This window comes from Crocodylus siamensis, chromosome 6 (assembly GCF_052110815.1).
Source record: "Crocodylus siamensis isolate JL-2025a chromosome 6, ASM5211081v1, whole genome shotgun sequence".
NCBI classification, from domain to species: Eukaryota; Metazoa; Chordata; order Crocodylia; family Crocodylidae; genus Crocodylus; species Crocodylus siamensis.
In genome coordinates this window covers 76,041,984-76,069,312 of record NC_143400.1, presented here as the reverse complement: position 1 = coordinate 76,069,312, position 27,329 = coordinate 76,041,984, and the positions used below count along the sequence as shown (strand labels likewise).

Here is a 27,329-nt window from a genome sequence, read left to right as displayed (position 1 = left end):
GCGCAGTTATCCCCTGGCTCAAGCCTAACCCAGCCAGCTGCTAACCCTGCCCCCTGCCGGCGGCGGCACTGACCCCGCCGCGGCTGCGGGCCCCTCAGGAGCTGCCGGGCCCGGCGCGCCGCGCACAAACACAGCAGAGGAAGCCCCAGCCCCCGGGTCCACCTGCCGCGGAGCAGAAGGGCCACAGCGGCGCAGGCTGGGCTGGGGCGGCAGCAGCGCACCCCGCCCTCCCGCCGCTTCCTGCTTCTCCCTGCCCGGCTCTGCCTGCTCCTCGCCTCGCCTCGCCTCGCGTCTCATGGAGCTAGAGCCGAGCCATTACCCCGCGCAGCGGGCGGCCGGCGTGGCCCGCGCCTGCATCAGCTACCGGCGCGGCGGCCCCAACCGCGTCCTGACCTTGTCCAACGTGAGGCGCGCCCGCCTCCAGGTGAGGGGCCGGGAGAGGGGCCCGCGGGCCGGCACGGGGCACGGGGCCCTGACGGAACCCAGCGGCAGCCTGGGCGGGCGGGCGGGGCAACGAGGCGGCGTCTCCCTTCCCCGGGCTCGTGCAGGCCGCCCCGAGGCTGCAGGCTGAGACCCTCCGCCCCCGCCCCGTTTAACATCTGTTCGAAAGTGACGGGGCTTTTTAGTTACTTTTCCTTGAGATTTGGCTCCCAGCAAAATAATAGTCGGCGTTAGTAGGCGTTTGAAGCTGTTCTCGCGGTATCATTCAGGGTTGTCCTCCCCGGACTTCCACCGAGATCAGCTCCCCTCTCTAGCTGGCGCCGGAGCAGACCCACCACAAATGCCCACAAGAGACTCTGGCGCGGTTCGACATTTCCTTCTTTTCAAATAGAGATTTGTGGCCTTTTTAGAGTCAAAGAGGATCCTGTTGGATGGTTATTACATATTCGTGCCTAAGCAACAGACCTCAGGCTTTTTATTTCCAAGTTGCAAACCCCACCCTTATTCTCAGTTTAAGACTATTCTATAAGATTTCCAATTGCTGCCTGAAAATCACGTACAAGGCATTCAGTAATTTAGGTGAAAGATTAACCTGCCTAGTCATAACTGATGCTGCTACTACAATGCATTCATATATTTTATAGGTAGGCAGAAGGTCACTGAACAGTGTAGGGGTCTTACAGCCAAGTAATTCTTATCTAGTGGCTATTGCATTATATTGCAAAAAAGTGACTTGATGACAATCTTTCCGTGCCAAATTGGAGATAATTCTTCACCAGATTCTACTTAGGATCAGCTTTTTTCCCAACTATTTAAGTTGGTATAATAAAAGATACCAGATTCACCCAAAGAACCTTGTCTGGGGTCCATGGAACATTTTGAAAGTGGAGTGCAATGTAAATTACAAGAGCATTACAAATAAGTCCAGATCTTTTGGTTTCTCTCTGTACTGTACTTGCTGTTGGGTTATCTTGCTGGCACAAAGCAGCTCAAGTGCATCTGTACGGATTGCTCAAAGGTGGCTTGCTGAGGACAAGTGGTGATATAACATGGAAAATGTGAATTGGTTTGTGCCTATTTTGCATACAGTGTCCTACAGAGAGAAAGCTGCCATTGTATTTGGAATGCCCTCCAATAAAGTTCTTGTATAATCACATCAAAGCAGCACTTAAAGCAGTGCCGTGTGCCACAAATTAGCACCCTCCCCAAGTGCGACTGATCCCTTTCTCAAACTGCTCCCTGCAAATCTGCTCTACTTCCTTACCCCCTCCCTGATCTGCCACACAGAAGCTGCCCACAGCTCACAGGCTGGCCACCCGTGAGCTGGAATACAAATAACCTAGTGATTATAAAGTGGATGAGTAACTTCTTGCAGCAACTGTTCTATTGAATATCTTCTATACTGTGCAAATATTGAGCCAGATCCTGTTCCATCTTTTAGGCAGAAATAGGATCCTTTCCCACCCTGCTTAAGTGCCTGCAAAACAGTTTAACACAAAAAGTCCATGTGTCATCTTACTGCTTTTTGTGACAAAGAATTAAGGCTAAGACAATGGCATGTCACAAAAGTAGGGCTTTAAAACAGGATGGGACAGAATCACACTTGAGTGGTTAACAGGGGGGTGGCAGGGTTGAATGGTTGTAGGCTCCGGCAGGACCGTTTCAGGCTGGACATGGAGAGGAATTTCTTTACTGTCCGGGCCCCCGGGGTGGCCTGCCATTGGAGGTGGTTTGGTCGCCTGCATTGAACACCTTCAGGAGTAGATCGGATGCTTGTCTTGCTGGGATCCTGTGGCCCCAGCTGACTTCCTGCCCTTTGGGTGGGGGGCTGGACTCAATGATCTTCTGAGGTCCCTTCCAGCCCTAATGTCTATGAAATCTATAAATCAGGCCCATTGTGTGGATCTGGTGCTGGTTACAATGCAATTATAATACAACCTGAGGAAGGGCATTTTGTTCCAGGAAACTTGTCTCATTCTTCTCCCAAATATGTAGATGGTTCAACAAAAGATATTACTAAATAAATCTGGCTTCCCACATTAAAATTTCGTTCATTTACATAGGGTAGAGGCTCAGTCCTTCCTGCACAACAGCCTTGCTTGAGCACACTTCCACTGCAAGTCTGAAATGTGTTCAATAGCACTGGCAAGAGGGAAGGACCTCTGGTGTAACTGCACCCCCAACACTGGTACATTTCTTAAATGTTCATGGGATTTCAGTTTGCCCACACCAACTAAGGAATCAGTTGGTCAATGTATAAGAGAATAATACAGAGTTGTATGGGTACTGTACAGAGTGGTACTCCTTTGTCATAGCTCACAGGATTAATTGGAACAGTTGACAGAATGCACGGACATAAGAGTTTTAAATACTTTTTTTTATATTGCCTCACTTTAGGACATTCCAGGGACTGGACATAAATATCACCTTGAATTCACATTGAAAGACACTGTCCAGGAAGTAAGTTGTGCTTCATTTACTTACTTGGAATGCCAGTTCTTTGAAGGAACCATTTCTTCATTACATATGACTATAAAAGCTAGCAGAATGGGGACCTCGTCTTGCTAGGAACTCTAGGCACTACCAGTTAATTGTCTGAAAATGATCTGCTTGTAAAATTGGTGCACAATACATAAGTTTTGGCTTTTTTCTTATTGCCAAGTCAGACTGGGGGACCAATTAGCACCTGAAAGTAACCCAAGTTTTTTCACCTTAAAAGCTAAAAAGTCTTTCTGCTGAATCTTATCAAGAGATGAAAGTTGAGAAACGGTAGTTGGCCTAAGTCAAAGATGTTTTTTGTCTCATGATGTAACACCTTCAAATTACAGAAGTTATATTAACTCTTTTATCTGAATAAATAATACTGGGTACTCTCTCAGATTACTTTTTTCCCTTTTAAATCACCACTAGACTTTCATTTTTTGTGTAAACTACCCAAAGTAAAATGTGAATATATTTTAAAATTAAGACTGACCCTGCACTAAATATTCTAATAAAACATTCTGTCCTTACTTTCACCAATTCAGGGAACAATGTCCAACATAGAAAACTGTAAAACTGATACAGTATGGTTTTTCTAAATACTAACTCCTGTCTTTTCTTTTTCTAGACTAAAGTTGGATTAAATCTATGAAATTACTTCTGTAACAGGGTCAGGCAGTTAACTGCACGGCTGAGGTTCTCTACCACCTGGGCAGCCAACACAGTGCTCCAGAAGTGCATTTCACAGTGGAAGGAGAACTTGGGAAGAACCCAGATGACGCAGATAACAAGTTTTACAGCAGAATTAAGAGCCTGAAGGAGCCACTATTTGCACAAAATATTCCAGGTACAAAGATGAAAGGAAATGGGTTTTGGAAGAAATATCTGCCCTCCACAGTCAAGTTCTAGCCAATGCCAGCTGCAATAAACTAATCTTAAAAAAAAAAAAAAGATTGTTCTTCTTTGCTTGTAGCTCTAAGCATTAAAATAGCTCCCAAATCCAAAATAAAAGTGGGATGTCATTATAATAGGCTCTGTACTTTACACTAAGGCTGTGCAAAGCTTCAGTCCCTGATTTGATTTGGCAGAGATTCGGTGGCCAAATCTCCGAATCAAATTGGAATCCTCTGAATCACCTTTCAGCAAAAGAGACCGAATCTTTCCGAATCTCTTTGGTAAGTCAGATATAGATACAGCTTTAAATGTTTTTTCTACACACCTCAAGGTACCAGGTGGCTCATGAATGCCGAGATGGAACATCCCACAGGAGCACGGGGAGCTCCCCAGCACGCTTGGCAGCAGATCCGGAAGTGGACCTAAAGCACTTTTGGTCCACTTCCGGGTCCGCGGCTCAGCAACTGGTGCTTCCTAGGTCTGAGGGGGCACCTGAGGTCCCCATTGCCGATCGCCAGGGGGCAGGGGGTTATGCACCCTGCCCCAGCATTGCAGCGTTCACGAGCTGCGCTTGGTACCTTGAGGTACGTAGAAAAAACATTTAAAGCTGCGCCTGTGGCCAAATCGCTGATTCTCTAAATCAACACTGAATCTTCAGATTCAGATTCCGCTGAATCAAATTGCGGACAATGATCTGAATCAACAAATCAAATCACTGTCCCCGATTCGGGCTGAATCCAAATCTGAATCAAATATGGCCCGTTTTGCACACCACTACTGTACACCTATAAAATGATCCTTCTATTGAAGAGTTTACTATCTACATACACAAACGAGATGAAATAGGAGAGGAAAGCAAGATCACGAAAGTGAAGTGAATTTAAGGTCACACAGTAGATCAGTGCTCAAATTGGGACTCCCCAGGTCTCCCAAACCAGTGTCCTATCTGGTAGTAGTAGGTATGTTTCTGTCTTGCAAGACAATAGAATTATACCAAGTGAGACATAAGATCACTGAATATAATCCTCACTTGAAAGATGAAGCGAAGCTGCTAGGATGAGATTAAATACATTTTACATCAGATGTGTGAAAATCTTGATTAATATATTTGTTTTGATCCTAGACAGTTTTGGCATTGTACCCCCAGAAATGGAGCCCATCAGACATCTAGCTTTCTCTGCCTGTGATTACATTATATGGCAGAACTCAACTGAAAACACATGGTACAACCTAGCCCAAATTCAAGATGTTCGACAGGTGGTAAGTACTGCGCCAATCAGTGCTTTGCAATTAAGCTCAGAGGAGCTGCTATCTAAGGATACTCTAAGATATTATAGATCGTAGAAGAATCAGTACACACAGATGTATATACTGCTACAGAATCTATGAGTCCTACTGAGACTAGGATAATCCCTTATTTATTTTAATGGGTCCTCTTTCCCCAGCCTCAGCAAAAGCTCATAGACAATTTTCTATTCCAGTTAGGGGGCAGTTGCAGTCTGAAAGTGGCACATATTGACTGATCCATTTCTCATCCTTTCTCCTTCCCTACCCTGGCACCACAATTACTTTTGAAAGCTTGGGGCTTCATAGACTTGATCCGGGAGGTGAGGCGCTTTTATTAGTGAGCTGTGCTAATCAGTCCCTGCTGAAAAAATGGTGGTGGGGTACTTTGAACTCATTCGACGAGCGTTAGTTCAAAACGGAGAACAGTAAAACTAATACAGTATGGTTCTTTTCTGCGTTAATTTCTACACTCCAGCAGACTTGATTAATTAAGTCTGCTCTGACACACTGGATTTACACCATATCAGAGCAGCCTCCCTGCATGTGTGTAAGTGCCTTTGGTTATAGATTCATAGCTGCTAGGGTCAGAAGGGACCTCAATGGATCATCGAGTCCGATCCGCCATCTGCTGATGTACGATAAGGTGCAGTTAGCCTTGCTGATGATTTCGTCACACTGATGACTCATGTTCATCTTGGAGCCCGCTATGACTCCAAGATTCCTCTCTGTGCTTCTGAGAGGGTCCTTCCTCAGCCAGTACGTGTACTTGTTGTACTGCATCTGATTGTGTTCTGCCCACTTATTCAACCTGTCCAGGTCTGCCTAAAGTCATTCCCTACCCTCCGGAGTGTGCACTTCCCCCCACAATTTAGTATCATCCGCAAACTTGGACAGAGTATACTTCACACCCATATCCAAGTCACTGATGAAGACACTGAAGAGTACAGGTCCAAGGACTGAGTCCTGCAGGACCCCACTACCCACATCCTTTTAGGTCGATACCGACCCATCTACTACCACTCTCTGAGTTCGACCCCCAAGCCAATTTGCCACCCACAGGACCATGTAAGCATTCAAGTCATAGCCTCTTAATTTACGAGACTGGGATGAGATACGGTATCAAAGGCCTTCCCAAGATCTAAGAAAACGACATCCACCTCTACTCCTGTGTCTTAGCGTTTTGTGATAAAACGAAACTAGATTAGTCAGGCACGATCTGCCCGCTACGAATCCATCCTGGTTGCCCTGCTGCATTATTTTTCCCACTGGACTCATGAAAATATGATCTTTAATAATCTTTTCAAAGACTTTTCCAAGGACAGAGGCGAGACTGACTGGCCTATAATTACTCGGAACCTCCTTCCTCCCATTCTTGAAAATAGAGACCACATTGGCCCTTCTCCAGTCCTCTGGGACCTGACCTGAGTGCCACAAGCGCTCAAAACAGCCGTGCTAGTGGTTCTGCTATGACATTGGCCAGTTCCTTCGGTACCTTTTAGTATTAGGTATTAATACTAAAAGAAAATTTGGAGGGCAGTGAAATGTGTCTCAGTACTCATCACCATATCAGTTCATGGCATTTCAGAAATGCAACATTCAGTGGTTCTATGTCACATTCATATGTAACTGTGTGATTTTAGGTCTTATGTTACATAATGGAATTGCTCACACAATGGATGCAATTAGAAGTAGCTGGCAAAGGGCATATGAATTATAGGCCAAACCTGCCCATGTCTCAGCTTATCTAATATGCCAAGGCAACTGCTGCCTCCCAAAAGTTTAATAAGTTTTGAGGTGCATACCAATCTATATCTAGGATTCCTAAAGCCCTTGTGAAAAACCTAGCCTTAGGATTTAATCAATGGTCATTTGCATTTTGAATCTTTCTATGGATTGCTTATTTTACTGCACATTTAATCAATTCTTTCTGGTTTATTAAAAGAAGATATTTCTTCTGACTGAACTGTTTACTTAGATAATTCCTTCCCTTTATTAATTTAATTTTGCTTGATTTTTTTTTTAATGCAGTGCCTGCATATTCTTGGAGACAATAGCATATCACATGATTAGTCATATGCTGTGATGTATCATCTCTGATCTGATCACTTTATTTGATTAGGGTTTTATCTGATTACTTTACTTCCCTAACTTTGTATGTTTTTTTTCTGCACACTGTTACTTATTACTGTTCTGCTTTATCTTTCAACCTACACCACCCTCAAGCCTCTAATCATCACTTACTGATCTCTCTACTATGCGAGCTGAAGGAACAGTAGTCGGCTGCATCTCGACTCCAATATGAGAAAATCTATGTTTCTAGCATGCTGATCTTTCACCATTTGTTAATTTATTTAAAGGATACTCAAGCAAGGAACCAAGTCTCAATTTAATCTTTAACAAATCCAAACATCGTTAGTTTTCACTTTGGCTTTACAATATTTACAAAATGGAATTCATGAATAAAAGTAAATTAGGCAAAGCGACATGAATATTCTTGCTTTGGGAAAATTGTATAGTGGAGAAAATGCCCTCTGGATTTTTCTCTTTTAAGACTGTAAGACTGAAAGAGACCTCTTATTAATGATTCAATTAAAGGAACAATTGTCCAACACAATAAGGCTCAATACTGAAATGTAAAACAACAACACTGACATTGAGAATATTCACAGCTGACACCATTTAGGACTTAGGCTGTCAAGATTGGTCCTCAACTGTTTAAAACAATCTTTCAGAGTACAAATACCGGAGTAGTTAATGCTCCCAGTGAATTCAAATGAGGCTTTGAGTGTGAAAAACTACAGCTTCAACCTGGGAACAGGATTTGTTAATTTTTGCTCCCATCAGTGGCTGTCTTAGAGCAGGAGAGGAAGACAAATTTTGTGAGGTCAGGCATTCTCACTTTGCCCTTTACTTTAGTCTTTGCATTCTACCTTCATAAGCTATTAGGATGGTGAGACTTTTCAGTTTCTTGCAAATCTTTCCCTATTTACAATTTAATTTCTTCTCTTTGTTGACATACTGTACAAATTAAGATTTGTTCTTCTAACTCACTTACATATATTTGAAAGTCCCACAGTTAACCACAGTTGTCAGAAACAAATGCATTATCTGCAGAGAAGCAAGCAAGAGAAAAAGGGACCCTACTGGCTCTTCTTTCTACAGAAAAAAATGGGGAAGAAGGAGACCCTTGCTGAATGAGTAAAACTGTAGAGGGAAGCCAACACCTTTTCCCACTCTCTAGGGCCCCCCCAGAAACCCATCTGGCAATGCTATGGAGGTCAGAAGGTACCCCCACCTTCCTTAAATATGCAATCTGTTAGTATACTGCATATTGAATCTCAGAGTGCTGGATGCCCAGGATATTTATGTGCAATTCAGTCTCTCTGTAAATTATCCCTTTCATCTTAGGTCTGGATTTGAAACATGCACACATTATATAAAGCAGGGGTGGCCAACCTGTGGCATGTGGGCCACAAGTGGCACTGACAGCCTCTGTGTGTAGCTCATGGCAGACCACAAAAGGGAAAGGCAGCACAGTAGCTGAAACGGCAAGGAGCAAAAAAACAAAGCTACAGCTGAGGCAGGGAGCACAGGAAAGGAAGCAGAAAGCAAAGCAACAGATTAGGGCAGGGAGCAGAAAGCATTATGTTTGAACTGACAGCAAACATGAGATGTATAATAGGAGGATCTAGTACTAACAGGACTGGAACAAACTGGCTCCCTGGCAGAGTAAAGGCTAACTATATAGTTCCTTCCCTACCCCACTAATCGTGAAGATAACTGCCTATGGTTGGCAACTCATCCAACTGTACTGGTGGTAGTGTCACTAATGAGGTATCTGTACAGCAATATTTGCTTGCTCTAAAATACAGACTAGTTTCTGCTGCTTACCATTGCCTGTGTAACTAGGTTTTCCTAAATGATAAACTGGTCAAAAATGCCAAATAGGACAAACTCTAAATTATTTTGAGCCAAAGCAAAGAGTCTCCATAGGGACATAAGTAAATAGAATAAGAGAGTCTGCAATAACAAACAAGTAGTTTGGAAAATAAAAGCCTCAGTATTTCCCCTGAAAAGGAACAAGCTTAATTAAATCAAGCCTAACTTTTTAAATAGAGCTGTCTGAGCAACCCATGTGGCTTCAAACTGTGTTTTCCCTTACAGATGCTCTGTGGAATCACATGAAGTGCAGCACAGAGCAAACCTAAGTTTCTTCTGTTTACCCACTAATATCAGCTACCAGCAGTTTGGTCTGCAACATTTCACAGATTTTTTTTAAAACTATGGCCAGCTACAACTGCGTGATAGGTCTTAACGGGAAGGTGGGGGGTGGAGGGAAGTGAAATCAAAAAGCCTTTGAATCTTAGTCCTCATTGCCTTATCTTTTATGTTCTTTCCAGAAAAGAAATGATGATTATCTTGAATTTGACTACACAGTCCTGCTTCATGACTTTGTATCCCAGGTAAAACTTGGTTTCATTGCAAAGCAAAAGGGGTATTTTTATAAATTTGTGAATTGCCTTTCTGGTACCAGTGGTAGCAGGATCTCAAGTTCCTCAAATGACACCATCATAAACCATCCTTCACTGGACAACTGAGTCTCCTGTAAACATTTTATTACTGGCAAACATGCATTTGATGGAAAGAGAGAAGGGAGTTTTAGACCTGTAGCTCTAGATACCGCAATCTGCTGTCAAAAATAATTTATCAATAGTGAGGAAGGATTCCTCTCCCATTCCAAGTGTGTGGCACTCTATATCCTCCTGCACTTTCAGTAAGGTTTATGCATCTATGGTACCATTCATTTTAGTGGGAAGCAACCTCAATTAACTCTAGAACTACACACAGGCTTATTTCCCTACCAGTACACTTGTTTGGGATTCTAAGGGCATGTTTACAGTGCAATCCGAGGTCTAACAACAGCTAAGGTATTTTCAGCTGGCCTTAAACTAGCTAAGTTGCAAACCAGTAACAGTGTAGTTATGTCAACAGGAGCTCAGCAGACTCCAGAATTCTCTGCAGACCTTGGTAAATGCAGGACAACTAGCCCATCTTGACCTGTGTTCTCAGTATCTAATCTACTTAGCTTAAAGTCAGTTCAGTATATCTACATAAGCTACAGTTAGACCTGTGACTGCACTGCAGACATGCCCATAAATAAAAGCACATATTCTAGGTCAATATTGTCCTAAGGCAGTAATCTTTCCATTTCTTCAACACCTCATGTACTTTTTATCCACAGGAAATTATTCCTTGGCAAATGCAAGTTCTCTGGCATCCACAGCATGGTGTTAAAGTAACACAAAACAGCCGTCAGCCAAAATAGAGGACTAGTCATCCAGTACTTCAATAAGAGATGCTTTGGTGACAGAAGGGTTATATAAACAAACAGGTATATAGGATTCAAAGTAAAAATATATTCAGTCAGTTAAACTTCCTTGCTTTTTTTCTGTTTTATCTTGACCAAACAAGTCAAGAGAAGTGTTAATATTTCTCTACAGTGTAAATCTATAACAAAAACAACACATTTAGTGCAAGGCTAATTTGGCATATTATGTTAATACTTACGGTACAGGTGCTGCAATGCTCTCTCTAAAGGCAACTTTTGGTTTTCCCGTGGTACAAGGACAATCATATTCTCTTTCCATTCGCTGCAGAAACAGTAAAAAATAATTAGAACCATTTCTTTGTATAGGCAATATCTTTATTACTGAGAAGTTAAATATTAAATTTAATCATGGTTATTAAAATAGTTTGAAAGACTGTCATAAGTGTCAAGTGTTATATTTAACAATCAATCAATCAGAATACGCTTAAGTTGTTGCCCTCCCTTCACTCCCAAACAAACCTTCCTTTCAGTTAGTTTTTTACAATACATTTTCCTCTACCCTTCTTGATTTTTCCCCCCAGTACTGTGGGAAACCCAGAAAAGAGGCAGTATGGATAGAGGGAACGTATTTATTATGATCTACTGGGGGTTTCCCCTCCCCACCACAAGTTGTTTTTTTTTTAAAGATAGAAATTTAAGTAGATTGAAAAGAAAGACGAAAGAAAGTAGTAGAAAGAAAAGAATCCTAGAAACATTAAAAAACATACAGATCTCTAGATGTAATTGTTCTTTAGTAACCATCATTAGCAGCCAAAATTATTTATACAGATACTTTTAGCAACTTATAGCGTATAGATTTCTACACACTTAAAACCAGTGGTCCCATGCCTGCACTAGATCGGCAAAGTGTGGAATTCTGTGTCTCTGAAAATCCCTCTTAGCTGCATATGACCCCCAGGTATCCAGCCGCCAAACTGGGGCCCATATATTGGAATCATTTAACCCTTTTACATGATTAAGTCAGCTGTCTTTAAAAGTGTATAGCAAATAGCAACACAACCAGTATCCTAAAGGCAAAGTTACGAGGAAAACTTTCCCCAACCCATAGTCCAGCTCTCAGATTCAGCTTTAATAATCACCTGAGCATAGATTTCCAAGTGTAGTTCTCCCATTCCAGAAACAATGGTTTCCTTGTTCTCATCATCAAAGTAGACTCTGAAGGTAGGATCCTCTCTTGTAAACCGGTTCAGTCCTTTTGAAAATTTATCCAAGTCATTCTAAAATAATCCAAACACATGTAAAAAATATCAGTTTTTGTTGCCTAACATTCAACAGGCAGCAAGTAACAAGATAGGTAGAACGGTTTCCTTGCAACGAAGTCCAGAGTTGCTTCCCCAAACAGATTACTGTGTTTATTTGAATCTAAGATGACCCCCCTAATAATCAGATTCTATACATGGAAAATTTTAAATTTGTTATAATTTTCCATGTATAGTTGGTTTATTAGAGGGACATCTTTAATTTGTTCCCCACCCCCCACATTGCTGCAGGGGGGGGCAGACAGTGGGGAAGGGCAGGTGGGGAGGTCAAGCACCTTGCTTTCTGCTTGTTTGCCCCTTGCCACCTCTGTTCCCTACCTGGCCCCCCTCAGCTGCTCCCCCCTCAAGCCTCTCTGCCCCCACCCCCACTCCCTCCTTACCTGTGCTCCATTCTGGCAGACTCTGACCTCATTCTGGCCTGGGGCACTGAGCACGGGGCCCAGGCCAGCCCCAGAAGCGTCTACACCAGCCCCTGCAGCAGCCATGTGGGTTGCACGCCACTGCTACAGGCTGGGCTGGGGCCATGCTCAATAAGTGAGGCTGCAGCATAGATAAAGCTTGCTGGTACAACCAAGGGGGGGGGGCAGAGGCTGCATGGGAGGAAGGGGGAATCGTAGGGTGCAGAATTAGTGGGGGTGGGGGACAGGCAGCAGTGGCAGCTATGGTCCTAACCCACCTTGGCGCTGGAGTTTGAGTCACAGCAGCTGCCTGCCTCCCATCCCCATCTCATACAATTCTAAGACAAGGGGCTTCCCCGCAAAATTAAATAGGGAGAGCCCTTATCTTAGACTACCATATTTACTCAGTTCTATTTATAATAGGACTTCCTCCCCAAAAGATAAGGTGAACAGTCTGAACAATACAATAAAAAATGCCTTTCGTACCAGGAAAATGTCATAACTGAGATCAAGAAAGAAGACTGAAGTCAGCTGTTTTTCAACTCAGAGAACTTTTATCATGATTTAGCTGCTTAAAGCTATGCCAACAGGGACAGTCTTCTTAATTTACAGAAACCCCTATGGTTAGTCACTGCAAGCTAGCACTTTTATACATATGCATAAGCAAACATGTAAATTAACACACTTTCACACTATTCATTTTTCCAGATTAGACAAATACAAAGCGTTTCCCTCAAGTAAACGGCTAAAAGGAAGGGAAGGTAACTTGGACAAGAAAGTTTTCTATATGCTTGTTTATACTTATCCTACCTTGTCGGAAGGCTTCATGGCTACAGAAATGACAGAATCAGGGATATGAATTGATTCCTGTAACGATTATAAAGAGTCATCAAATAACAAACCTGCAGTAGAACTGAAATTTTGGGTTCAGAAACTATGGATTCCCACAGCATAGTTTTCATGGTGTGGCTTAGTTCAGCCTTATATCAAGTACAGTAAGACTGCAAAATTATGTAATTCATCTCGAGATTATACTAGGACCTTGACCTAATACACAAGGTAATTACAGAATATACAGTTCTAGTACTGTTGCTTGGGTCTTCATTCATGTTCCTAACACTGTTACATGTATAAATACAAAGTGGTTTTTCTACCCAAATGCTATTTGGAGTGTGGGCTTACATACCCTCTCTGTATTAACCTTTTATGCTTAAAGAAATAATAATCATGTCCCTTAGAGCTGAAAATATTTGGTGTTAAGTGTGTTAGTTACTCTGTGTAATACACTGTTTATCTATCTACACGCACCCCAATGTTTTTTTATTTGTTATAGTATAAAGTGACCTGGGTTCTGTGGCCCAGGGGCTTGTGTGGCAAGCTGGGGACCATCAAGCTGCAAGTTCAGGCCTGCGTGTGAGGCCCCGAACTTCCCACCTAAAAATGGCAGCCCTTGTAGGCTTGAGAAAAGTTTTAGGCTTGTTCAGTGGCTAAGGGGCCTCGGTGTTAAGCAGCCAGCTGAAAGGTTGAGTTGAAAGTCTGGGTGTGGGCACCTGATCTTCAGTCTGAATGAGTGGCCCTTGCTGAGTTGAGCATTTTTCAGGTTCTGTGGCCAAAAGACTTGTGTAGTGTGCTAGGAACCAGAAGATTACAAATTCAGGCCCTGTCATGTGGGCCTGAGCTTCCCAGCTGGAAATGGCTTTGACAATTTTTTCTAGTTTTGGGGACCCCACTACAGAAAGAATATGGACAAATTGGAGAGAATCCAGCGGAGGGCAACAAAAATGGTGAGGGGGCTGGGGGATATAACTTATGAGAAAAGATTGAGGGAACTGGGCTTATTTAGTCTGGAAGGGAGAAGACAGAGGAGATTTGATAGCAGCTTTCAACTACCTAAAGGGAGGTTCCAAAGAGGATGCAGTCAAACTGTTCTCTGTGATGGCAGATGACAAAGCAAGGGGCAATAGTCTCAAGTTGCAGCAAGGGAAGGTTAGGTTAGATATTGGGAAAAACTCTCTCACTAGGAGGGTAGTAAAGCAGTAGGACACAACTCAGAGAGGTTGTGGAGCCTCCATTCTTGGAGATTTTAAAGACCCAGCTAGACAATGCACTGGCTGAGATAATCTAATTGCAGATGGTCCTGCTTTGAGCAGAAGGTGGGACTAGATTATCTCTAAATGTCCCTTTCATCCCTAATTTCCCATGATTTTATGATTCTAAACCAATATCATGTTTCCTCAAGTAATTTCTAACTGTATGTCACTTACCTAAATAAACTGAGCTTTTAAACTAAAAAAAGGATTAAGAATAAAATCCTGATAAACCTACAATGTGCAATGAATCAGGTGTTTGAAAAAGTTATACTTACCATGGAAATTTGATTATTAGATTTATCACAGAATGTATCCCCACTTGCACAATCAATTCCAAACAATGCACATATGTCTCCTGCATAAACTTCATTTACATCCTAAAGAAAAAACAGCAAGTTTAGCTTTTTGCATGGTACTGAAAGGAAACAAGAGACTGTATTTAATGTGCACAGACAACTACATCCAGTTTCAAACAGAAAGAACTATGATAAAACCTGAGCTTAAGGAAGTTGAATGCCCAACTCTTTTCAACTCCTTAGAAGATTCCAGCTTTGATTGAAATGTGTTGTACATAGGCAAATATGATTTTTTTTCACTAAGATTTCAATGTAGAAGCATGAAAGGGGGTTTCAACTGCAATAATAGCTTGCCAAAGAGAAACAGTGCCAGTATCACTTTCTAACTTTCATGCAGTCTTGACCCAGTCATGGAGTTAAAATGACAAGAATTCGAGAAGGAAATCCAGTTGGCTCCTACAGTGACATCTTTTCTAGCAGGGACAATATTTGTAGCATTTTGGGAGACATTTTATAGTTTTAATAACTCTAAAACTTCATTCAAGATGTTTATTGTCAGAAGAAGGAAGACAGCCTTCATAAAGCAGATGCAAGTAGAATCCATAGGGAAAAGTCACACCTGGCTGCCTTTAGCCCAAAGCCAACAAACCCTGTTACAGGATTTGGCACCAAATGTGTGTGGAGAATCTTTCTGGTTCAATGGAAAAAATAATATAAAAAGAACACTTCAGTATCCCGTTATACTTGTGAAGCCCACAATACAGTAACAGGGCCAAGTGAGAGCAGATAATCTCTACCATCTCCAACTAATATGATAGGAAAGTAGCATCTCACTTTTCAAACCATGCCTCAAAAAAGGATAACGCCATCCAAAGTTTGTCCTGGCTCCAATTTCCACACTCACCTCCAGCATGTCTGCATGCATACGAACCAGTCTTTGCAGGCGCACCCTCCTTCCTGTCCTGGTATTATAAATGTATTGAGATTTCTTCAGCATCCCCTGATAAACTCGAATATACGTCAGCTGCCCAAATTGGCCAGCCTGAAAATGGCACACAAGTTAAAATGTGTTAAAAAGAAACATAAAGGTTACAAGAGTCAAAAGCTCCACCTTTTTATGCATGCTCTGTACTGGCCATGTTAAAGGATTTTTAATTTGGGTTCAACAGTTTGAACTCCTACATCCAATTGCTAAATAGTCTCAATCCTTCCCTCAACTCTTAAGTTGGAATTTAGTATCTCCTAACAAGTTTCTTTATCTCCACAGCTCCATAATTCACCAGCCCTCAGCTTTGCCATATAAGACATACAAACAGAAGGTTGAATCACTAGTCTCCATCTAAAGATGCCACCAAATTGTCACTTTGTACACTAACATTTTCTTCAGTAGGTTTGCAATAAACCACTGAGATAAAATGTACTGCTTTAGTTCATACCAGACATGGAACAAAGGCTGTGTACAGACATACATTTCTACCAGAAGAAATTTCTTACAGTAGAAAAACAGCTGAGAAGTGAACTGTACAAATGTTCCTCCAGCACCAGCTGGAGAACTTCCCTACCTGGGAAGGGGGCAGGCTATCAAGCAGCAGTTGGCAACTATTGAAAAGCAGCTGCTGCTATAGGCAGCCAGGAACAGTTCCAGCCCCTGGAAGAATGCCCCTGCATCCTGTCAATCAGTTGACTGCCAGGAAGGGGGTACATTCTCCCATGACAGGAACCCTCCTGGCTCTCTCACACAGGAGAATAGCTCCCACTCCTTGCACCGGAGGAGTGCAGGGAGCAGAAGGGAGCACTCAGCCGCTGCAGCAGGACCCTGGGAGTCCTTTGCCTCACCCTGTGCTGTCCCAGGCTGAGCCAGAGCAGTGCAGGGTGAAGCACGGGCATTTTGCTGCAGTGACAAAGCTCCAAAGCCTTGCCACCATCGCACAGCAGGTTGTCTCATGCAGCAAAGGGAAGCCAGAGGGGCTGGGAGCCAGGCTGGTGAAAGCCTCTGCACACTCAGCTCCCTGCCCCTCCAGCTTACTCTTGCCCCCTGCTACTCAGCTGAGCAGTAGGGACAGCAATTTAGAAATGGTAGCAGCTGGGAGCCATGCACACAGAAGCTTTCCTGGTGCCCCATCCCTGGCCACCAACTTTTAAAATTGCCATCCTGCTGCCCAGCAGGGGCAGCAAAGAGAAGCCAGTGGAAGTTGGCAAAGCCCCCTGCCTCTTCCTGAAACTGGGACTGTCTGGTTTGGGAATGAGGCAGGGAGAGGTGGCTGCTGCTCCCCTCACCTCTTGGTTTATGGGAGGGGCAGAGCAACTGACCTGAAACACCTTCTCAAGACCAGGATGACCCTGCCTTCTCAGGAAGGCAGGGGGCCTTTCTCCCTGGCTCCATGACTCCTGGTTCCCAGGAGGAGTTAAGCTTATGTAATGTACAGATGTTCAGTCTCCCAGGTTATTTTTCTTCCAGAGCAGCCATTTTTGATTTAAGAGAAAAGCAATTACCTCAATAGAAGCTGAACATCTGTATCTGGCTAAAGATAACACTTTTCAACACAAAAAGTAAAAATCAAGCTTCCAAAAATACAAAGGAATGCAAATATTGTAACTCTTCTAAATTCAGTCATGTTTTGATGCATTCATAGACAGCAGAAGATATCAACAAAAGTTCTGAAGGAAAGTTACTGGCAGATTTTGTCACTGCTGACTAGATCAAACAGTAAAAGTCTCCTGGTGATTAAAGGATTCCAAGGCTTCAGAGAAGGTTGCACAATTCTTTTTAACAGAACGATATAGAATTCTCTTGACATGAAAATCAGTGTCCATAAATGGGATGACTCATTTTGATTGGACTCTTAATGGATCAAAGCTGACAACTGCTTTGTTTATTTCTATGAGAGTTCAATGTAGAGTGGAATTACAATTGGGCTATTATCAGTATCCTCTTCATAGTCATCACCACCTACTTCTCTGTCCCATCTTTCTTCTTGTTTTTCATCTACAAACTACTAGGGCTGTGTGCAATTTCGCTGGCCGTTTTGTTTTGACACTGTTTCAACTCATTTCAAGGTGGAAACGTCAAAATTGAAACAAAACAAAAGGCTGCAAAACAGCTTCGAAACAAAACGAGGTTAGTTGAAACATTTTGACCACAGCACTGGGGAAACAAACTCAGCCCAGCTGGGCTGACTTCCCATCCCCTGTGCTAGATGGGAATGAAACGGAACGCTGTTCCCTTGAACCTTCGAAACTCAAGGCAAAACGGAACAGTGCCATTTCGCACAGCCCTACTAACTACCATCTCTGGAAAAGTACAGCAGTGCAAGTGAGAAGAATCGATGTCTGCACCTGCAAGGTTAGTTCTTTATGCTGGGTAATTTCTCTTGGTCATGCTCATTTAAAACCCAACACCTGGGATTCAGTGTACACTGAATGCTAGAGATAAGTGCTTCTGCTAGCCAGCACAGGTGCTGTTCGACTCACAGTGCCACATACTGTAATATGCAACTGCTGCGTGAAAAAAGTCTATCCCATGCAGAAAGAAAGAAGAACAGAACCCTTTAAAATTTGGCTATAGTAGTTCCCTTGGTTGGATTTACTCTGTTTTCTATGCCTAAGGAAAATAGGCACAGTATAGCAATACTGTGGTTAACTCCACATGCTGTATTCAGCTCTCTAAGCCAGCCAGCAGGAATTGGATATTAGCAGCACAAAACATTCAGAAACAACTGAAGCAAGTCAGCTGGTTAATGTACTCAGTATCTGTCCTGGGGAGATCTTTACTTCAGCCACACGATGCCAGTGCTGATGAAGTAACAAGTCCAGCATATGCACAAACCTTTACACATTTACTGAAAAACTTTAAAACAGAAGTCTAATGTGTTTCATTCATAGAACCAGTAACAATTCCTGCAGAGGACACTTCCTGGGGATTAATTACCAATGGTCCAGTGCCAATAAGCCCTACTTAGCTCATTGATTATTTCAGGAAATGCCCTGTACTTTAACTGTTCTTGCTTAATTATGGAGAAAAAAATTAACCCACCTCCAGCTTGAAAGCCAGGCCTACAAAAGGCTGGGAGTCGTCTCTGACTGAGTTCAGCAACAGCTTTGTTTTGCTCTCAGAATCCCTTTTTTAAAGGAAAAAAATGTAAAGAAAAGTAATGAGGCAGTGCACAACAGTTGCCCCTTTACTGCAAGCAACATTCCTACTAAAGTTGTGCAGAGGCTAGAAGTTAGCTAGCATCTCACAGTAGACCCAATCCTCCTTGCCAGACCGGGCCCTCTGGAAATTACTTCATACAACATAGAGATCAGAGATGTAGAGGTTTAATTGCCTAATGTTCAACTGATGTCAACCTGCTCTTTGCATCTTTTCTCTAACATTTCACTGCACAAAAATGGCTGCCTCAAGACTCCTTTGAATTTGAGTCAAGTGCCACTGTGTGAAATAAGCCATATTTCAAGTACTACAATACTAAATTCTTAGGCTGAAAATCTGGCTCCTGTGTAGTCAATGAAAAATTCCCATTGAACTCAGTAGAGCCAGGACCTGACCCCAGATCCTCAGTGTGTGCGCGTGCATGTGCGTGCAAGGTGGGGAGGGGAAGGAAGAAGATAGACAGGGGGTTAAGCCCAGTACAATGAAACCAGGAATTCCTGAGTACCAATTCCAGCTCTTACGTCAAATTCTTCCATGACCGCGGGCAATTTGCTTATACATGCAAATTAGAGAATAGAAATAGCACATTCTACCGCCTCTTGGAAGTATTATGAAGATTAGCTAATGCTGCTGAACTACAGTTATGTTACACAAAAGCACTTTATATGAAAGACGGAAAAGAGCATTTCTCTGTAGCTAGAGACGCTCACCACACACGCACTCTCTCTTCTTTTTGCCCACCCAGCAGAAGAGCATTCTGGTAAATATTAGCAAAGAACCAGTCAGAAGAACAAAAAGGGAAAGTAACCTTACTTACTGCTCACAGGTCACCGAATCTAGTGGTCAGTACCAAGAAATGAGAGAGAAAGGGAACAGCCTGGCTATTATACCACATACCACCATCCAGGGGATCTAACCTGATGGTCTACAAAATCTGGAATCATTAGTATTAAAAAGTATTGCAATTTGGATTCAGTAAAGGTAAGGGGAACACACTGGAGCAATTCCTTTCACAGAATTGAGAAATAATGCTGAAAGGCCATGTAAGAAGACTTAATACAGCCTTTCTTATATAAATGGGGGGTGACGAGGGGCTGCAGGTTAAACAGGGAGGAAAGGAGTCAACTGAAAAATGTTGGCGCTCAAGGAAAGAGTGTAAAACACATTTAGTGGTCCCACCTCTACCTCTTTGTGTTTTACACTGTAATTATCACTACAGTATTAGAGTAGCTCAAATATAGCAAGAAAAACCTCAAGATAATCATTTAATCATTACTTGGATTTGTTTTTATGTAAAGATGTATCTGATTTTATATGTCCAAATGTATTGTGAATTACTGTAATCGCTACTTTATATGAAGAGAGATATAAACTGGCTCTCTGAATGTCTGGACTTTATTTTTTTAAACTGCAAAAGCATGTTTAAACTTAGACTTGTTGCGATTAATCAGGTGTTTAAACATATTTTCAAAAGTGACCCCCTTCCTAGTCTAGACAGAGCCTGAGGTGCTGCCGCCACTTTATCATACAAATAACCACAGGACCAGATCGTTGTGTCATCGCACCCTGACATAAGTCACATAATTCTTTAAAGTGACTGGGGAAACGTACTATTACTGCATACTGCTACCCACATTTCCTCCTCCATTTTATATCTATTTAAATCTTAATCACGCAAATATTTTTTACCTCCATATATAAGTGTCCTCCTACCCTTGCTCCTTCTGTACTTACTCCTGATTGAGGATAGCATAATTCTGGACTTCAGATGGATTTGGGAGGTACTCTAAGACAGCATCCAGCAGTGGTTGCACTCCTTTGTTTTTCAGAGCACTTCCCACAAGCACAGGTGAAAAAGACTTTTTCAGTGTTGCTCTTCTGATTGCAAGCTAGAAAAACATAGATGTGTTATTTCAGCTCCCGTAGTGACTTCACTGTTTTACATGTACATGAAAGGCACTGCCTTCAACAAGAAGTTTAGACTGTTAGGACAAGGTGTGAGTTCCATAAAAAACAAAAAAATAATCATTCCATAAAAAAGAAAGGATTAGACTGAAGGGATAAATGGAGGTGTTCATGCTACAGTGTATGAAGTGTCACTATTTCAGAGTTGCTCAGTTTTCTTTTTTCCCCACTTAACATTGGCTAGATTTCAAATGGACAATAAACCCATTATCTATGTTGATGCCTCAGCTGTTTAAAGAAGAAATCCCAAATATTTTCAGTTCACTAGCCCCAACAAAAGTGCCCAAAACAGGGAGAGCTTAGATATATTCTAACATTCTAATCAATCCCTTTTCAAGAGCCAACCTTAATTGCATCATAACTTCCACTGAGAGACTACTTCTAATAGATCTATCCTTAAATTTTTCCCTCTACATTCACTTTCCCAACACCATCCAAGTTCTCCTAAAAACCAAATACACTACTCTAGATGAAGCTTTTCTCTATTTGAAATTTGATACTTAATTTCTTTGCCTATTTGTAGATTTAAAATTTTCTTTGTTGATTAGCTAAACTGCAACTCGGTTCGTTTAATCTCTCTCACAAGTTAAGTACTCCAGCTAACTATGCTTGTCACTGTTCTTCTAAATTTCATGTTGGGATAAAGGTGCTCAGTACTGGATATAACACAGCAGGGGCAGTTGCATACAAATAGACTATCTACTCCATTTTTCTGAGCAGGGAACGGGTCACCCCGCCCCCCACCCCACCGGGACCCCCCGTAGGCCCCAGGGGAGGCGCACCCAGGCCTAGGGTCAGTGAGGACCTAGTTAGGGAACTTCTGGAGGGACTGGGTGTATTTAAATCAGCAGGTCCTAATGATCTCCACCCAAGTGCTGAGGGAATTTGCAGGGGTCATTGCAGGATCCCTGGCACAGCTTTACGAGCACTCATGGTGCTCTGGTGTTGTGCTAGAGGACTGGAAAAGGGCCAATGTGGTTCCCATTTTCAAAAAAGGGAGCAAGGAGGACCCAGCAAACTATAGGCCAGTTAGCCTTACCTTGGTCCTGGGTAAGCTTTTTGAGACAATTATCCTGGCACATATCCGCGAGGGGCCAGCAGGGGAGATTATGCTTAGGGGTAACCAGCATAGGTTCATTAGAGGCAGGTCCTGTCAGACCAACCTGGTGGCCTTCTACGACCAAGTCACCAAATCCTTAGACACAGGGGTAGCAGTGGATACAGTCTTTCTGAACTTTAAGAAGGCCTTCAACACGGTCTCTCACCCCATTCTCATTAAAGAACTAGGAGACTGTGGTGTTGACACCTACACAGTCAAATGGGTCACTAGCTGGGTGGAGGGCTGCACCCAGAGAGTGGTGGTGGATGGGTCATTTTCGACCTGGAGGGATGTGGGCAGTGGGGTCCCCCCAAGGCTCGGTCCTCAGGCCTGCACTGTTCAACATCTTCATCAGTGACTTGGACAAAGGGGTAAAAAGCACCCTGTTCAAATTCACAGATGACACCAAGATGTGGGGAGAAGTGGGCACACTAGAAGGAAAGAATTTGCTGCAATCAGACCTACGCAGGTTACAGGAGTGGGTGGACGAGAACAGGATGGGTTTGAACACTGACAAGTGCAAGGTGATGCACCTGGGGAAGAAGAACCAGCAGCAGACCTACCGGCTGGGGAACTCCCTTCGTGTCAGTGCAGAGGCAGAAAAGGATCTTGGAATCATTATTGATGCCAAAATAAACATGGGCCGACAGCATGGGGATGTGGTCAGGAAGGCCAACCATACCTTGTCATGCACTACCAGGAGTGACAAGAAATAACAGTCACAAGCTGGCAGAGGATAAATTCAGATTAGACATTAAGAAGTGCTACTTCACTGTCAGGGTAGCTAGGATCTGGAACCAACTTCCAGGAGAAGTGGTGCTGGCTCCTACCCTGGGGGTCTTTAAAAGGAGGCTGCATGAACACCTTGCCGGGGTCATTTGACCCCAGTACTCTTTCCTGCCAGGGCAGGAGGTCAGACGTCCCTTCCGACCCTACCAACTATGAAACCATGAAGATTTGATGCCTCTGTTTAAATACCCAAAAACAAATTGGTCTTTTCTCATGTCTCATTTGCTGTCCATTATCACCTTGCAGTTTCTGTCAACAGTACTTCTGTCTAGGTTTTTGTGCCTCCGGTTCATTGAGATATATTAAATTCATGTTGATTCTTTATCTCCTATTTTTATTCTACATTATTAATTTCTTCAGATCCCTAAATATTACCGCACATAGCCTCAACGTATTTCTAGCTGCTCTCAATTTAGCGTCACTTAACAATTTTTGTGTTTCATTATTAATGAAGATATGAAACAAGAGTTAGCTTAACACCTATCCTTGCAATAATCCCCTGCAATAGACTCTTCCCCACAAATTCCTCCTCTGATCCAAATATTCAGCTGATATATGCTGGACTTCTATCAGTCAAGGATCTGACCGTCTGCAGTATCAGTATCCTTTTTATGGTCCTTTGGGCAGTTTCCTATTCTTCTGATGCTGCTCCTATACCAAGCCCACTTAAAAATAAAGCTTTATGACACAATTCAAGAACCTAAAATGTTCATTTATTACTGTCCCTTCATGCACCGATTTGTAAATCTGTTACCCATCGTAAATGAACTGCACAATCTTTCAGACAGAAAACTGATGTGTAGAAAGGTCAAAATGACCTAAGCCACATTGCACCAAACACAGAAGATCTCACATCTCCTGTTCCCTTACCCTACTTTTTTTCAATTACAAGAGAATTTTCTACCTTTATTTTTCGCTGCTCACCCATTAGTGACATTAGGGACACTATGTCAGTAACAGGAAAAAAATGTAAACCATCCGAGAATCCACTATAAATGTTCAGAAAGACTCCCAACAAATGGCACTTCTGTGAGAGCCTTGCGGAGCTCAGAGATAATACCAAAATATCTTTGCAGCCCATTTGTCACCAACTGCAGAAACTCAACACTGGAAGTTTCTCACCTAATGAGTAGGGCACCTGCTGACAGCATTTCAAGCTCTACCTAGTTTGAGAGATAGTAGGCAAGCTGGCCAAAGAGGCTGGCTTCAATATCACAACAGACATTTATCAACAGAAACCCAGGCAATAGCAACAATTTGGCAACTAAAGTGCCACCCTCTTCAGCCTGGAGGAAAGTGTCTGGTCCTCAAGAGTCTAAAGAGCAAGAGCCTCCCATGCACTATGCCTCATGCTGTAAGAGCCCAGAGGGCACAGCCACAGCTATCACAGGGGCAGAGCAGAGGCCCATCCACAGCATAACAGTCACACAGTCAGGGAGTTCCCGATCCTGTAGGGTAGGGTAGGAGCTAAGGAAGAGAGGCAGGGGGGAAGAGTGGGAGAAGTAGGGGGAAGACTTTTCCCACCTTGCAAAATTGAGGTATAGAACATTTTCCCCCTTCTGAATTGGGTTAAAAATTAAAATATGGAAAAGTGTGCATGAAGAATAACAATATTGTTTTGAGAATTTCAAACCCTGTTTGTTTGAAGATTTTTTTTTTTATTTTTTTTTTACTATAAATTAAATCCAAATTTTGAAACAAAAAATGGAGCTTCTAAAAACTGTTAAAATCAGGAGGGCCTTGTATATTGGAAACATTTTTCAATTTTTTTTTCAAAACAGAATATTTGCTGAAACTTCCCTATCTCACAAAAGTTTCTGTTTCAATGAATCACCATTTTCTGATGAAAAGCATTTCAATCTGCTCTACTGAAAAATCTGTTCACCATTCCTTGGCACATCTGAGTTTCTCTGACTGTCCTGGGCAACCACAAGGCTGTCAGGCTAAGTAGAGAGAATGGGTGGGGGGGGGAAGGGTGTTAGCCTTGTGCTTATGCAGTGCCTTTCATTCTGAATTTTCAAACTGCTTTACCTGAAGAGTCAAGACCTGACTGCTCTACAAGGTAAACAAACAGGATCCTCATTATAAAAAGACAGAAAAAAAAATCTTGAGGTACAGCTGATTTAAACTGTTTGCCCAAAATCAAACAATTAATCACTGATTATCTGTCATGGAACTTAAGATTCCTGACCTTGACTCTTTTACCCAAACCACTAGAGGATGCTGCTCTCTACAGTTATCAACTTAACCACACAAGAAAGAAACTGCTGCCTTCTTTAGATAAGGAAGTTATTTTAAAAGTTCATTTGTATTCATAGCTAATGACCATCACTGAGAATAACTCACAGGGTCCCTATCCAAGGTTCCTATCCTTTCAGGGATTTGGTTTTCAATATTCCCTTACATGCTACCATCTAAAAAAAAAAATCTCTAAGCGAAAGATCTAACAAAATGATTTCCAACAGAATAACAGAAAGCCATTTGGGTCTTTCATTCTTTTTTAACACCCTATATTTCCTAAAAAGTTACTAGTAACTTCAGTACCCAACTGAAGACTTCACACAGAGATGTGATTTTCATAAAGCACAGACTACTTATATAGACACATATTAATCATTAGTCACTTACGAAAATACTAGCCTCAAATCTTTAGGCTTAGGGTCCAAACTCTTGTGGAAGAGGACTGGAGTTGACCTGCACTAGTCAGGACGGGGCATTAGCTATAATCAAGGAGCTCCTATGCAATCAGTATATTTACAGATATCCTAATTACTGACTTTACTTACAGAAAAGCAGCTTTGCCTCCTATATTAGACGACCATTTTATTTGCCTTGTTTTAATTAGTGCAGAAATGTCAACTAGTGCAGAAACTTTTTTGAAGTTACACTTAAAATCTCTTGATTGAAAGACTTTTGAAATTGGCAAAGAATGAGTTTTGAAAGAGCAAGTTGGTCCATAAGGAAAACACTGGAAAGACTTAACGGTTATGAAGGCAGAGAAGAAAACTGGCTGGAAGGTTTTAAATTTGATTATAAAACCAAACTTCACGCTCAAAAAACCCCCCAAGACTCCACTATCTTCTTCTGGGGTCATCTTGTCCATGTTGGTGTGTGCATGCACAAGGGTACTGAAAATCTAATTATGTTAATGCCTAGGGTTCCTACTCTACCAGAAAATAAAAAACACTGTCAAAGTGCGTCTCCCATCAATTCCACCAGCAATTATTGTAAGAGAAATAGAAATATTACTTTCATGCCATGGAGTAGCTGGGATACATCAAACAAACAACTTCTCCTTCCATATGTTTCAGGGGCAGCAAACCCTGTCTGAGCCCTTGATCCTTAATGAGCATCATCCACTAGAACTGTGACCTTCACGAGTACTATCTAACATGAGTTCCATGAAAAAATATTTTCCACAAGAACTTGGCTGCCTGCCACTGAAAGAAAATCCATCTTCAGGGACAAATTAGTTCAAATAAAGCTGCCTCTTCACTGCTACAGCTATTAAACAGCTGTAATTAATTGGCTTTCTGGAGATAGGGAGAAAAAGCAAGGCCATTCTGAACAGACAAATTTCTTTTGCAACTAACCCTCTTCCCAGACTTCTCAGCAGAAGCTACAAATATCAGCTTCCTCCTAGAACTGCTCTTTCCCCACAACAAACAATAGCAGAATACACAGTGCACTTCTCCAGCACCACTTTTGTTCTGTCTGGAGGACAGTCTTCCACCTACGACCACTACTAAATGCTGCCTTGAGCAACCAGCAGAGCAGATGCTTTATGAACAGAATTGTTCTAGTCCTGTATTCAAGCCTCATAAAAATAAGCCTGAAATTAATGATGCCAGGTACTCAGAATTATCACCGAAGTCAATGGTAATCACAGCTGCTTCCAACCTCTAGGGGGAAAAAAAAAAAAAAAAAAAAAGCTTTCCCTAACATACTTCATCCCAGTTTAGATACAAGAATGCCTGAAGCTACAGTCCATGCTGGACTGCAGAATCAATGCTTTGTGCAGCCTTCCTAACATTTGTTACAATACTAAAAGACCAAAAAAGTCAGCTCATAAGAAGATTCAAATAAGCTTCTGGACAAACCCTTACTACAGTCTTAGCTTTCACTGACCGCTCTTCTTTCACAGATGGAACACAAACAGCAAACCCAGCATTGCTGCTTCCCTACAGGATGAGTGCAGTGCAGGAAGGAGAACAGAACAGAAAACATAATGGCAACCACCTACTGGCTCCAACAATTTTAGGGTGTATCAAGCCGTTGAATCTGCTCAATGGAAGTGCCTACTTAAACCACCCAAGCTTAAATTTATGCATCTTCCTTGGATGTTGAAAACACATTCCAAGAGTCTAATTGGAAGCAAAAACACACACAAAAGCAAATGGTGACCAAAATATTCAAGCAGACATCCTTGTGAATCTCTTTCCACCAACATCCCCAAAGACAGATGGCTTCAACTTCAACAATTGTGCTTGTGAGAAATGAGTCTACAGATTGCTGCTCCCCATAACAGTCCTTTAAAACCTGTTGCTGCTTTGTTTATCACACTTAACAGCTGGTTGTCTGCAGCAGTTTTGATCTTTGGCCTATTTGTAACCACCCAGCACTAAAGTTTTCTTGCTGCTGTCAAGGGAAGTTGTCACAACAAAGAGATGGCACAAACTATCCCTCAATTTGAACTGAGCATGAACTTAGGACACACAAAACTCCGGGTTACCATTTCAAATCTTCTCAGGATTGAAAGTGACCAAAAAATTATTATAAATCAGTGATTCT

At 42.3% G+C, this 27,329-nt stretch overlaps 2 protein-coding genes across 2 annotated transcripts in view; one reads left to right on the top strand and one right to left on the bottom strand.

Moving 5' to 3' along the window:
* The window catches only part of GFM1 (G elongation factor mitochondrial 1), a 53,747-nt gene that overhangs the window by 14,731 nt on the left and 11,687 nt on the right, over window positions 1-27,329 (bottom strand). Inside the window, exons 7-13 of the mRNA XM_090055895.1 lie at window positions 20,420-20,574; window positions 18,569-18,653; window positions 15,440-15,577; window positions 14,515-14,616; window positions 12,960-13,016; window positions 11,572-11,709; window positions 10,672-10,754 (exon numbers count right to left, since the gene is read on the bottom strand). Coding sequence (XP_089912021.1) covers window positions 10,672-10,754; window positions 11,572-11,709; window positions 12,960-13,016; window positions 14,515-14,616; window positions 15,440-15,577; window positions 18,569-18,653; window positions 20,420-20,574 — 758 coding nt within the window. The remainder of the gene's footprint in view (window positions 1-10,671; window positions 10,755-11,571; window positions 11,710-12,959; window positions 13,017-14,514; window positions 14,617-15,439; window positions 15,578-18,568; window positions 18,654-20,419; window positions 20,575-27,329) is intronic.
* LXN (latexin) lies at window positions 14-10,665 on the top strand. Its single transcript, XM_090055898.1, has 6 exons — window positions 14-424; window positions 2,839-2,901; window positions 3,592-3,769; window positions 4,940-5,076; window positions 9,504-9,566; window positions 10,346-10,665. Exons 1-6 carry the CDS (start codon window positions 296-298, stop codon window positions 10,427-10,429), a joined length of 654 nt encoding a protein of 217 aa, XP_089912024.1. The 5' UTR covers window positions 14-295; the 3' UTR covers window positions 10,430-10,665.